Genomic DNA, 14551 nt, shown 5'->3' with positions numbered 1-14551 from the left:
AGTTTTGAAGACTAAAATACCCTTCATGTTGATTACGTTAGCATTTATGATTGCACTAAATAAGTGATCTTGTATTGTGTAGCATCAGTACCCCTATTGTCATGCCCATTCTTTACGTTCAACTTTGTCTTGTCGAGCAGACCCTTTTCTTACGTGCAACTTGTTGTCTTGTCACTGAGTCTACTGACGTTTTGAGAAATTTGCTTACCTATCTCCTTAACATGCAAAGCACTTTAACTTGGTTAGATTACATAGGTGCTCCTGAGCATGTAAAGCCCACCTCAATCTCCAAAAGTACCTACCCTCGATGAAACTGGTTGGATCATGTGAGAGCTTGGTTAAGAGCTTTAGTCCCAAGGAAACAAACAAAGAGTACCTGAAACCCAAGGGTTAGTAACAACCCATGATGTGAGCAACACTGCCCAGTTCCAAGGAAAACAAACAAACAGTGTCTACATCTGGGAGAAGCAAAGAATGCTTGGACATTAGGGTGAGCAGCGAGTAGTTGAACCTCGAAGCGAGCCCATGGTTCTCACCGAGGTGGCAAGCACATTGCTTCCCGCTAAGGTTGCTCATCTTTGTACTCACCTGGTCTTTTCATATTTCCCGTTCAGAGATTTCGTGTGCCAGTCATCGGGTTTGACATTACCCTTCTTTGTACTTGCTCGAGGGCGAGCACATTGCTTGACTTTGTACTCCCTCTACCTGAACACATTGTTCACTTTATTCTCATGCACTTTTAGACCCGTGGTTGTCAAGCAACGAAGGTGAACATTTGTCCTCACCCTCTAGGGTCCCAAGCACTTTAGCTTCCCTTGCAACCATCTTACTTCCTTTTCAGTCTTTTCATCTTTTGTGTGCCGGTTGCATCTCGATTGGAGTGTGATTATTTCAATCTTTTCATCTTTCATGTGTCAGTTGCGTCTCAGTTGCTGTGATTGTTTCTTTTTATCTTTAGTATATCTACTGTGATTATTTCGGCCACTTGAAAATGCACATTATCGCTATATCATTATTTCCATTCATGACAATGTCACGAAGACCAAGTAGTATTATATATTTGAAAATTTTTATTCATAAATCTCATACACTATATATCACTCTTTTTGTTATTTTTTAAATTTTTTTTCTCTTATCAAATATGTAGTATATAGATAATGAGTAGAAGAATTCAATTATTTTAAGAAAAATAAAACTAAAAAAATTTAAAAATAAAATTTAAAAATAAAAAATTATGTGGTGTATGAGGGTTATAAATAGCAAAGCTCTATGTATTTTGATTTTGGTGGTATTCTTTTTTGAGTTTTGCTACATACAAACACAGTCGCACACTAATCTACGTACTAATATTGATTTATTCATACTTAAAATTTAAATTAACACTGTTTTCAATAAAATCTACTTTTTGACCAATCACATCACATTAGTGCACAGATTAGTGTATAATTATTCTTACAACTATATTTTTCCTTCTTTTTTAGTAGGTAGACCATCAAAAAATTTGGACTTAGATCTGCGTGACTAAACATCTATGCGGTCTATGTTCTCGAACTATTTCCCTTCCCGGCAGATGTGTTGTTAGACTACTTTTTTATTTAGTTGTCTCTTACTACATTATGATTTTCACTTTGGCATGGGTAATCGTATTATAAACATGCATACTATTATTTTTTAGTGGTTGTTTGCTCAATTAAATTTGGTACACATCTCGGGTCCAATCAATCGCGTGCTTTGCATGATTCTCAACTAGTAAGCATACAAGCTACATTAGTTTGTAAATTTACTTTTACTTTTATATCTTCTTGTACCTTAAATATTTCTCAAAAGAATTACATGAAGCTTGCGCTGGTAGAAGCCTCTCTTTCATTAAATCCGAACTCTTTTTTTTTACTTGACATTGAACAAACTTTCATTAAATCAACGATACATGGATTCAGCTAGTACAAGCTCCAGAATAGGATCGGGGGCCAGAGAGCCTAAAAACACAGAAAAAGCATATAATTTATTGTATTCGGTTTTCACATTCAGCAGTGAAAGTTCACTCCCAAGACTTGTATTATAAACCACCTCCGCCAAATCAAATGAGAACATTTGAACCCTTGCATTTTTCACATGGACATGAGAGCCTCTGACTTGAGGCTGACTCAGACAAAAGAATGCTCAAATTATCTGTAGGTGATAATAAACCTCAGTTGAAGCTTTACTCCAACGAAGAAAGCTAAACTCTCTCTCTCTCTCTCTCTGTCTCAGTTTCTGGTAACTGACCATAAGAATGGTTTATTTCACACAACCGAATTTGTGAAAACAATGAAATCAGATAGCACATGACAATATCAGAGCAATTCAGGTATTGATGAGGTCGTTGAATTTAACAATGCGTTCCAACGCCCATTCAAATTCACTTTCTTCTAAAGCAATCGTGAACCGGCAGTAGCCAGGAATTCCAGTCCATAAGCTACTGTTGATGCATAAACCCGTGGACCAACAAATAGCTTCCCTTATATTTTTGTCATCGAGCTTGACTTCATAAGTCGCATCATTTTCCATGCTGCCTCCATCTTTAGGTGACTTCTTGAGCTTCACAATCTTGTTGAGATAGGCAGAGGGCTTGGCTACCATGGAAACACCGGAGCTGGATTCAAGCACATCCCACCCACACTTCTCAAGTGTCTATAGCAAATAGATGATAGGAAAGGAAATTAAGATAAAGTGATCAAGGTAAAAAATGGATCTAGGAACAAAGAAAGCCACTTCAAAAAAAGTATTTTCAGGTAATTAAAGAAACTAGGAAGAACGAAAGATAAAGTGTAAAAGAAGAAAGGTCCTGAAGTAAAACATCAATATGAATTGCTTCGTTTTAACTGATAAAAGTAGTGAAACCAATAGTTCAAGCGTGATTCTCAGGCTTGGCATTAGGAACAGAAAAAGTAATTACCTCCTTTAAACGTTTTGATCTATGACTCAAAGTCCTTATCCGTTCAGCAAGAGCATCCAATAGGTCTCCTGATTTCCGCTCTCTCAAACCCAACAGCTTCTTTATAGCGTACTTAACAGTGCTATGGGGTTTGCATAATCCAGGAAAGCTATAAAATGTGTCAACTAAGTGAGATTGGTTTAGAACCAGGAACCCAAATTTGAGCGCTCCACTCAGCATCTTAAGAGACAGCCCTCCAAGAAGTGAGACCCCAAAAGATGGGCTTCCAGAAGAATTGAGCTTTGACAAGCTCCCTTCTAAATCCCAGCCCCCCCAACTCTCAGAGTCAAATTCCAAACCTGAAAATGATGTATCGATCACAACTCGTGCCCCAAATTTAGCACAAGTGGATAAAATACATTCTATCTCTGTGTTGCTGTAAAGCAAACCAGTTGGGTTAATTGTTGGACCAGAAATGTATATCCACGGCTTATTCACAGTCTCAAGTACATCAGAAAGTATCTTCTCTGTCAGCTTAAAACCTTCTCCAGACTTGGTAGGGACATTTACAATGCTTGCTTTTAAAAATTTAGCAGCAGACACATAGGTCCCATTTGAGCCAGCTGGGAAGCACAAAGTTCCACCTTCTTGGATGCAGCATAGGACCACCTTATTAAACAGAGCCAGCGAGCTGTCAGCATATATCAATTCTGTGCCACTATCAGTTGGAAACCCATAATTGCTCTTGATGTACTGTCTGATGCTAGAATTGACATCTATTTCCGATTCGGCCAAGTTCTGTCTTGCAAAACTTTCAAAGATTGCAGCCTTTACAGGAGATGGCAAGGGCAAGAAGCTCTGATCAACATCCATGTAAATCAGGGATGTGTTCTTGGCCTCATTAATTGACAACTCTGAGCTATTTAGAACTGAGATGGCTGAACTGGCAAAGCCAATCATCTCCATTGAGTTGTCTTTTTGGCTTTCCCTCTGAAGGACAAGTATCAAACATTAATTTGTTGAGAAAAAACCCCATGATCAAAATAATGCACATCTACATAGCATTCAGGTAACCATTCAAGACAGCCAACGAGTAACAAACAACTTGACATTCATGGCACTTAAAGAAAAGACTTATTGCTTTTCACTGAGTCCTGCGTCTCCAGAGGATTTCATGTCCAAGCTAAGTAGTCTGGAAATAAGTGAGCTCTAATTGAAATCATGGTACATTAGATCATGACATGATGCGCAAGAAGTACACAATTTACAAATTTTCCTGCCACCTGGCATGTTATGAGGCAGGACTGCTCTAATTAAGAGTTCCTTTTCCTTTCAAGAGGCCAGGACTACAAAAGTATAGCTCTTCAGTTGGTTTTTTCCTTTTTTATTTTTTTTAAAAAAATTTTGGTGTGTGTGTTTTGTGCACAAGCGGGCGTGGAGGGGGGGGGGGGGGGGGTGTGGTGGTGTTCACATCACTGCTAAAACTATCAACTTAAACTCATTAAATGTGACATTATCTGATTAACATTCAAGACAACTTATGTTTCAAATAAGAAATCGTTTTTTGATAGGTAGAAAAGTGAATTTATCAAAGACTGAATGCCTTAACAAAATACAATATTCCAATGCATCCCTAGAAAAATAATGCAATAATTGGAACCTTAGTAAGTGCATGTCGGTCAGCAAGTTGGAAAGCCAGAAGCTCATGGAAAAGACAACCATAGTAATATTGACTAATTGGTGCAGTAATTCCCTGTAGCAGTTCTACAGTCTTGGATAATGCCTTAAAGATGGCCTCTTCTTCTGAAATGATGAAAGCTACTTCCAGATCTGAATAAACCTGAAAAAGTGATTTAGCTACCATCACTAAAGAGCAGTTGAAATACAACATACAATAACTGATCAGAATGGATCCGAAAGTTCAATATTATTGTTCCACAGCTTGGTTAGGTTACTTTAAACTTTCCTCTATGAAAGCTAGACTAATATAATCAGTCGATTAAAGGACTCATATACCTGATTTTTTACCAGGCCGCATATAATTGCTGCATGTGAGGGCAGCTGAGTTCCTGCAAGATATTTTACGACCCCACTGGAACCTGGGAGACTGGATAACTCAAAATGATCAGATATGTCTAAGAAAAGACGAGATCCAATTTCTCTCGTAATACCTAAAAGGTGCTCAAAAGCTGCACTAGTAACAGCCTCAAATTGAGCCATCCCAGTCACCACCACCTGCGGCTTTAACTTCTTAATCAGCTCTATCATCAAATCTGACTGACGTGGTGCTTCTATGACTGTAAGTATATCCTCCGATAGGTTATCACTTCCTGTATGCTAACATAAACAAAATATGAATAATTATTAGCATGTTCCATGACAACAAATGGTATTTCCAACGCCATAGACAGGAATAGTCTTTAGATTTCCTGAGCATATGGAAGCACAAGTCATTAGAGAACCAGAAATGGCATCATCAACAAAAAGTGGAGCAACCGATTAATAGAGAAATAACCCTTTTTACTCTTTGATCTTTTTTCTTGAAAATCTAAAAAATGTTGTAATTTATTATATCAAATAAACTAAATAATGCATAAGTAATGATCTTCAAAACATTGTGATGTCACTACTTCGCGATGGCAAATGTGCCGGCAGTATCTCTATCGACAGGTACATCAAATGAAAATATTCGACAACTGTATTGATGAAAACAATGTCAAGTAAATAGAACATGGTGAAGGGTTAAAAAATAAAAAGAGACTTATCATGGGTTTACATGATTGAGCTATAATTTGTGATTATCATTTCTGGTTTTGTCTGTTAAATTTTGTATTCTTTCCAAATATTAGTGAATACTTTAGAACAACAACATAGATGGTTAGTATGATTACATAAACAAGTATGTGCTTTGCAGTCCAAAAATATAGTAATCCATCCCTGAAGATAAAAGTGATGGTGACAGCATTGATAAAGGTGGATGTACACAGATTTCTTTCAATTAAAGAGTAAATTTGACTACATCTGACAGATGTCGTCTACCTTGCCAAGATAAACGTTACAAAGCTAAATCTATAAAGCCCTGCACTTCAAGCCTCCTAATTTGAAGCAATGGCATTATCAATTGGTTGGCCATAAAGGAAATTTCAATTGCCCCACCCCCTTCTCAAGGAAAAAGGAATAGAAAAGAAAGTTAATTAGTATAGGTAATGTTGCTCTGGCATGCAGATCTAAAAAAAACTCCTCTGGATATGTGTCAGTGAGTTCCTTGCATTAGATTAGGGCAAGCTATATATTTAGGTATAAAACTTCTTATCAGACAGAAAAATTAAATAAAAAACAGAAGGAAAAAAGTGGGTCCAATATTTTTGCCTGTCAAAAAGACATCTATGTACAAGAAGAGATTAATCTATACTTGGCCATCTATATCTAACATTCATACCATCACCCATGAGAGATTGGTAGCGAGCTCTTAGATGAATTTTACATTGATTGGTGAGTGTTCCCATGCATGTGTGGTAAGGGTAGCCAAATCCAATCTTACGAGTGCATAGTATTACAAAGAATGACATCGACATTTGAATTTGTGATAGCACCACAAATTTCAAAGTGCTCTAGCTCAAATGCTGCTTCCTGCCCCCAATAAGAATGACATGGAAAGAGTGGTCATGCGATCATACCATTGGGTGACATATACAACAAGCCAAAGACAGACAGACAAAAAAAAAAAAAAAAACCTTTACAAGGCAGCATACCTCAATTGCCAAAGATGTTAGCCATTGCCTAGGTAGGTGTCGGGTCAGATGTTCATCAACAATTGCAAGGCGGGGGGAGAACAATCGAAGAGAATTCTCAATTGCCACAGCCCTCGAAGGAAAGATGACAACGTTCTGTGCCAGAATCAAGGGGAAAAACAAGTTAGGAAGAATGTTACATTGAACGATACTAGAAAGAGAAAAATATCATATGCTGCTGTTTTGTTTTGTTTTTCCAGCCTGAAAGTGAGCAGTATAAATAAAAAAATTTTATAAGTAAAAAAACATTTTATTGATAGTAGTAAATGGGCATAGCTTTACTCTTTTTTTTTTGGAACCTCTCCAAAGCAGGGCCTTCGGACTTACCCCTACAGAGTAAATCCCGGTCTTGTGCAAACAAGACGTATACAAATAGCATACACCTTTACATAAGAACGAGCTAGAAAGTGATAGTATGACTAAATATAATAACAGGGTTAAAGTTTTATTTTTCATAAGTAGAGTTAAAAGTTTTCTTACATCAGCATTAAGTGGAATGTGGTGATATGTTTTCATAAAGCCTGCAATGAGATCACGGAATCGCTTGTTTCCAGCCGGTGGCTCGTAGGGGAAAACGGAACTCTCTTTCAAGACAGTAGCAAGATAAGCCAGCATTGGAATCTTCTCATCAGCAACAGAATCGTCTTCAAAAGATAAATCTAAAGAACTGCTGATCTCATGGAAGCCGTTTTTAAGAAACTCAAAAATTGTCTTGACCTGTCAAATTTATTCAAACCATTTTCCTTATTATTGCCCTTTCCAATATGGTGCAATGAACTTCCACGTGGTTAAAATACAAACTAAACTGAACTGAGCACCTGATTTGGTTGACGAAGCTGACAACTGTAAACTGATAATGCATGAGAAATGCTACCCCCAGCCTTCCCATAGGCCCATGCTGTTCGAGCACAAATAGGCTGATCTCCAGAAAGCCCCATGAAGAACTCAAAACGGTGTGGACTGTTCTTCTCAATTTCAACCAAGGCTGAAATATCTGTATCCGATGCCTGTGGCAGAAAACTTCAAGAGGCACATTTCGGATTGGAAAAAATAATTTTGAACGGAAACGGGGGTTTACTTGCCTGAATAACTTTAGTCTGCCAAATCTTGGAGATACGGAAACCACGGCGCTCAAACAAGCGTTTACAAACTGCTTGTCCTGGACGGCCTCCCATATTGAAGATCATGATCCCCAGAGGTTTGATGACAGCTATTCCTTCCTCAACCGCCCTCGCAATTAGGCCTAAGCCAAACTGGTCCTCAACAAAACCCTATAGAGAAAATAACACGTATAAATCATAAGAAGGTAAAATAATCAAATAATCACTGAAGTTTTTCGGTCATCTATCAATGACTTTCAAACGAGGCGCATACAAACTAGACATGCAATGCTAACGTGAAAACATTTTTTAAATGCACACCGACGCTTAAAGCATTAAAGATCTCTCAGTAACCTGAAGTGCACAATAATTACTCAGCGAATGCAGAAATTCCTCGCTCGCATTTTCTGTAATCATCTTAGACATTGCATCAGGATTTGGATTAAGAATCTGCAAGAAGAACACAAATAAGGGCAACCCAAACCAGGAGTCAAAACAACGATTATAAATCGAAATCGACATTCTTTAAATCAAATTGTGTAAGAATCAATTACCTGAGGTATGCATCCAACAATTCGTTCAAGTTGAATGCCATGATCTCTACAGTAAGAGAGTAGATCGGATTCATGAAACTCCACCCTGTCAAGCAAAGTTTTATTCTCTGCATCATATATGGGCTGGCCTTTCTCATCTAAGGCATTCAAGTATAAGTTTATCCATGAAATCTTGACGGCTCTAGGATTAATATCAAGCCCATACACCTGCAAAGTGGTTACTTGAGAGAAGTATCAACCCTATATGCAGATAGATATGAAAATGAAATATGTGAGAGTGATGAAAAGAGGAGAAAAAGAAAAAGAAAAAGAAACCTTAGAGGGCAACCACTTGTCAGCAATGGCAATGGATATCCATCCATTCCCACAACCAAGCTCAGCGACCGTCTTGTCCTTGAAGATAGAGTCTGGGTGTCTATTCAGTCCTTCGTAGAAAGTGAAGGACCAGTCTTCGGGAACAAATATGCTAGGGATCACCATCGTTGTCAATTTCTTCCTACCCTGGTATCCTGCACGCGCAGTGGTTGGTATGAGAGAGAGAGAGAGAGAGAGAGAGAGAGAGTAAAATCCAAAAAGGGAGAAAATAATCCGGAAAAAAAGCACGCGCGTGGTTCGACAAAGTTGGAAATGTAATCACCGGCGCGGGAGAAGGAGAAGGGGGGGGGGGGGGGGGGGCGCTACCTTGGTATTGGTCGAGGAGAATGTCGTCGATACGAAAATGGAAAGAGTGGAAGAACTGATCGGCGGCGAGTTTGGAAGGGGAGGAGGCGAAGCGATTCTGGAGAAGGGAGAGGAAGATGCGGGCGTCAACGCGGGTGGTGGGATTCTCGAGGCGATCGAGCAAGGATCGGAAGGCAGCGTAGGCCGCATCACCGGACTGCTGGCACTCGTTCAAGAAGTCCTCCACAGTAAGCCCCATAAAGTCACTCGACCGCTCAAAGCAGCAGCTAAAGGGAAAGGTAGTTGTTTTTGCAGTGCAGAAGAAATGGGAGATGAGATGGGAGGAAGGAATGGATTGGATGCATTACCGACGTTGTCGCAGGCGTTTTTTTTTCCCTCCTCTCTTTCTTTTTCTTTCTTCATTTCTGATTTATTAGGTACAAATTTACCAATTCATGGATTAATAACTTTTTTATTTATAAAAAAAAAATTTAAGAGGAGAAAAAAATCTTCTATCATAAAAATTACTTTTATCTTTAATTTATATCATTTCGTTAAATATATACCTTACGTATTAATATTAATATATAAATTGATGCACAAATTTTACTTGCAAGAATTTTTCTTTCTTTCTTATTTTTAAGGAAAAATATAGTTGCAAGCATAATTGTGCACTAATCTGTGCACCAATATGATATGTTGGTCAAAAAATAGATTTTATTGAAAACAGTGTTAATTTAAATTTTAAATATGAATAAATTAGTATTGGTACACAGATTAGTGCGCAACTATACTTGTATGTAGCAAAGGATTCCACTGGATAGTGCAGTGTGTCTTGTGTTGATCCTGGGTGGTGAAGAAAACAATAGATTGAAGGAAAAATTGGAACTTCATTCCTATTGTTGATTTTTTTTTTTGTTCTTTTTAATAAAATTCGGGGTTATTCCACCACTATGAACAATATTTAAGTTAGTTGTAAACTCCAATATTTTTGAACGGACGCTGGAAATGCTTCTCTGAATGAAGAGATTTCATGGTTCAAGAGTGAAACCCCAGGACAAAGTGGATATTTTGGATTGGGGAGTTCCAAAGTGCCAACATGCAAGGAAAACCAGTGGTGACTGCTACCCAGATGTTGGAATGTATGACCAAATCTCCCCAGCCAACCCGAGCTGAAGCCACAGATGTTTCTAATGCAGTTCTTGATGGCACTAATTGCATGATGCTTAGCTGAGAAACTGCTGTTGGGGCATACCCTAAAATTGTTGTTCAAACCATGGCGAGAATCTGCAGAGAGGCAAAGAGTTTTACAGACCATGGACAACTTGTTAAGAAAATAATGAAAACTGCACCAATGCCTATGAGCCGAAAGCAAATCAAGATTATTGCCGGTATCATGTCCAAAACCATCATGCATCTGTCCTGTGCTTTGCATATATTGATTCAAAATTCTAATTGTATTTGACGTAAAAAAATAAAAAAGATCTTGTTTCAGTTAAGTTGAACACCTTCAATCTTTGCTTTCGTTCTCAATTCATGACGTTGTATTGTTTGAGTTCGTTTGCTCTTTATTTTTTTATTTTTTATTTTTAATTGGTTGATGTGGCAGAGGCGATTATCCGGCGGTTCCCCACCACCAGTTATATGTAGCAGAGCTGATCTTATAATAGTCTAATATGTTTCAAATAATAGCTCTCTAATATTTGAGTGACATGTAGGCTTCATATTTTAACTATCATAGAATGCATATAGAGGATTTGAAATTTATTCCTCTCACTCCCCTCTCATAGAAATGCACAACGAGATTTATGGCTACCAATTCGCCCCCCTTTCGCACGGCTTTGCCTCCCTCTTGACGATGATGGATGAGGTCCCTCTTTATGTGAGGCAGAAGATTGAACTCGTCGGCCTTTTTTTAAGTTGGGAGATAGTACCTGTTTCTCTCCTTTTTTTAGTCTCTATTATTCTCTCCATGGGGGTTTTTAATTTTCACTCATGGGCCTTTGTTTCATTGGCGGTCTTCCAATCGATATTGTTACTTTTAGGAGTGTAAAAAAAAACCAATAAATCGGTAAACCGGACCGGACCGGACCAAACCGGTGGCATCGGTCCGGTCCCGAGGTTGGTTCGGTCCGGTACCGGTTTTAGTTTTCTCAAAACCGGTCAAAATCGGTCCGGTTTCAATTTTTCTTTTTCTAAAACCGGACCGGACCGATTGATATATATTTTAATTGTTTATATTGTATATAATATTTATATATAATATATAACTATATATAAAATAGTTTTATACTATATGATAAATTACTAATTAATATAATATTAAATTTTAAAATATTATATCATTTTGCTTATTGTATTAAGAGTTATTCTAATATTATGTAGTGCATATTAATAGTTATATTATATCACTATATATTATAATATAATATAATATGTCATTATATTATATATTATAATATATCATTATAGTCTATAATACAATTATAATATATATTATAATATACTACAATATATTATCACTATAGTATTATATATTATAATATATTATATTATATTATATTATATAATATAGTACATTAAAACTGATAAAAATCGGACCGAACTGGACCGAAAACTGGTAAAACCGGAGTACTGGTTTAGGAGGGTAACCGGTGCGTAATCGGTTTTAAAAAATGCAAAACCGGTATATACCGATTTGGTCCTAAATTTTGTTTAAAACCGGACCAAATCGGACCGGTTACACCCCTAGTTACTTTTAAGCCAACAATCATTACACAGTTGATTTTGATATTTGATTTGTTTTGGGTTTATTATCTTCCGATTATTTTCTCTCTCTTTCAGTTTCTATTTGCAAATATACTGAGCATTTTTTGGCCTATTTTCTTGGTCACTACATGGGTAAATATCATTCTGCATTTTTTTTTTTTGACATTTTTCATCGGGTGATATAATTTATGGGTGGGTTTATTTTTCACTTTATAGGTAGTTCGTTTTTTGGATGATGAATTGGGTTACTACTACCCTTTATGTAGGTAGTTTCTTTTTTGGTAGAGGAGGAGAAAGTTGAAGGTGGAGGAACAAGCAGCTGTGTCTCTTATGGCACTATCTAGTGGTTTTGTTTTTGCCTGAAAGGAGTAAAAAGAACACAAATGGCATATGATTAATGGTGGGCGAAGGACTTAAAGCATTGGCAATAGACTAGCTATTGCCAAGTCTAAATTTTGACTAAAGTTAGCTAAAGTTAGAGCTTCTAGCTAAAGTCTAAACTAATAGACTTTGTGATCTACGTTGGATTAGTCATTGAAAAGTTAAAATAATATTATAATATTATATATTTAAATAATAATTTTTTAATTTTTTTAATATTTTGCAAATAGACTCTCTATATATTAATTAATAATTTAATTTGTACTTAAAATTATTGTTTCTCAACTATTCTTTTTTCTTGACCTAATTATCCAATAAACATATTTTCATAGTAGTCTCACACCTAATAATCACATATACAATTTTTACCAACCTTTCTTTTATCCAACATTTACATTTACAAGTAATGGACACCTGATTTATGTTTGAATGTGTAACAACTTTGAAAAAATTTAGTTGCAAGCACAATTGTGTACTAATATGTGCACCAATCTATTATGATTGGACAAAAAGTAGATTTTATTGAAAACAGTGCTAATTTAAAATTTAAGTATGAATGAATCAGTATTGGTACACAGATTAGTACGCGACCTTACTTGTATGCAGCAAAACTCAACAACTTTATATATAGGAATAGAAAAATACAATTCTCAAGTAAACCAACAACTCAATATGCATGGTGTTGGTGCAAGCTCACGTATTAACATTAACATCAATGTATTTAAGGTCCTTCAACATGAATTTGGTGGATAATCCTTTATAATAATAGAACATTTCCAAACTAGCAAAACAATGCACAACAGTACATTGTTTCTCCAAAACAAACAAATAAACTAGTACAAAACATAGAAGGGAGCAAGTCCATGCCCTGGCAATACAAAATATCAACTCCATGCAAATAATTCAGGGTCCATTAATAAGCCAACAACTCCCTTTCTAGCAATACAAAACATCAACTCCATGAACTAATAGTATAGTTCAACATCAACATTTTAGTAGTAACAGTACAAAATATACAAATAAACCAACAGCCCATGCACTAGGAGTTTCTCCAAAAAATGGCTCATGTGCAGCCATGCACCAGTAACTCAAACAAAACCAAGTAAACCAGCAACTCAATTAACTAGTACTACCAAAAAATGGAGACATCAACGTACTCATGACACCTAGTTGCTGCTTGGCTGGGGAGCCACTAAAATCAAAATAAAAGTAACATTTACCCAAAGTTACAAACCTCCATAAGGTGTCAATAGAAATGTAGATGTACATTCAAAATGGGACTTCGATGCCTTAAATATTTCTCACTAAATATTGAAGAAGTATTCTTGCTGGATGGCACTCATTCCAACAAGATCTAGTCTCATCATCTTGGCCCCAAACTTCTTCTTTAGTTAAAAGGTTGCACATCTATCGCCTTCTTCCTTCTCAACAGCTGTTCTCCGCTCTACCATGCATTTATGTCTATCCTCGGTCATTTGAGATAAGGCCTTGTTGATTTCAGTATCATGGTCTTCCAAGTAATCTTGTTTCCTCTTCCTTTCTTTCTCAACTTTTTTTTTTCCTGGAGGTCTCTTACCAATAACCTCCACATTCTCTTCCACAATGTTACTCGCAACTTTACTTTTAAGATCAATGTGTGTACGTTTATCATTTGCCTTTCTCCTCATATCAAGGGTCATGACGTGCTGCTGTCGTTTTGATTGGTGTCTCAAAAGACACAAACAGTGCTCCATTGTGAAGTTTTTCCCCTTCTCCACCTCTTTGTACATAAGCTTTGCCTTCAAAATCTACAAAGTTTATGGAATACTGTTAATTCACAAATCAGCCCTACATAATTGCATAATTAAAGGAAAAGACGTTAGTACCTTATCTTGATCCGTTGCACCACTTGAGTGCAATGATTTTACATGTGCTATAGATGCACAAAACTTATTTGTGCATTTCTGAATCGATTATCACCGATTCATCAAAAAGCCTATAGAACAATTTACTGTGTTTGGTTTCTTATATTCATGATAAAACTCAAAAATTATTTCCCACATTTGAGTGGATTTTTTATCAGTACCCCTTATAGCATCAATGCTAATATAGATCCAAGTTGAGATAATGAGGTTATCCTCATCTACAGTGAAAGATGCTCCTCTTTGTACTTTTTTCGTAGGAGACCTCTTTTCACCGTCAATGGATGTAGCTTGGACTACAACATTAGAATGAGGTGTTGGGGTGCTATTAATTCCTTCTTCTCCACTTTGTAACAAAGTGGTAAAGAATGGGTCATCATCAACAAGTGTGTCCATCCTTAAAAAAATTTAAAATTTTCAAGAGTCAGCCATAAACATACTAATTTCAGCACCTTCAGTCTATAATAGACTAAAACAATGC

General features: G+C 36.7%; 1 protein-coding gene across 1 annotated transcript; it reads right to left on the bottom strand.

Annotated features, from left to right (window-relative positions):
- Nucleotides 1–1977: 1977 nt before the first annotated feature.
- LOC122309998 (methionine S-methyltransferase) lies at nucleotides 1978–9434 on the bottom strand. Its single transcript, XM_043123874.1, has 12 exons — nucleotides 9041–9434; nucleotides 8675–8868; nucleotides 8360–8566; nucleotides 8160–8255; nucleotides 7788–7976; nucleotides 7524–7712; nucleotides 7186–7422; nucleotides 6667–6801; nucleotides 4931–5251; nucleotides 4575–4754; nucleotides 2936–3904; nucleotides 1978–2670 (listed from the first exon to the last, which is right to left on the bottom strand). The coding sequence occupies exons 1-12, from the start codon at nucleotides 9276–9278 to the stop codon at nucleotides 2344–2346; spliced, it is 3282 nt and encodes a 1093-aa protein (XP_042979808.1). The 5' UTR covers nucleotides 9279–9434; the 3' UTR covers nucleotides 1978–2343.
- Between the last annotated feature and the right edge of the window lie 5117 nt (nucleotides 9435–14551).

Source organism: Carya illinoinensis, chromosome 5 (assembly GCF_018687715.1).
Source record: "Carya illinoinensis cultivar Pawnee chromosome 5, C.illinoinensisPawnee_v1, whole genome shotgun sequence".
Lineage (NCBI taxonomy): Eukaryota > Viridiplantae > Streptophyta > Magnoliopsida > Fagales > Juglandaceae > Carya > Carya illinoinensis.
This window is presented reverse-complemented; position numbering and strand designations above follow the sequence as displayed.

Bases quoted from the DNA above. Each gene is read 5' to 3' on its own strand.
- LOC122309998 (XM_043123874.1), bottom strand. From the start codon at position 9,278: ATGGGGCTTACTGTGGAGGACTTCTTGAACGAGTGCCAGCAGTCCGGT. The intron at 7,713-7,787 runs GCAAGTAAACCC...TTTCTGCCACAG, and splicing joins GGCAGACTAAAGTTATTCAG to GCATCGGATACAGATATTTC. The intron at 2,671-2,935 runs GTAATTACTTTT...TATTTGCTATAG, and splicing joins GATCAAAACGTTTAAAGGAG to ACACTTGAGAAGTGTGGGTG.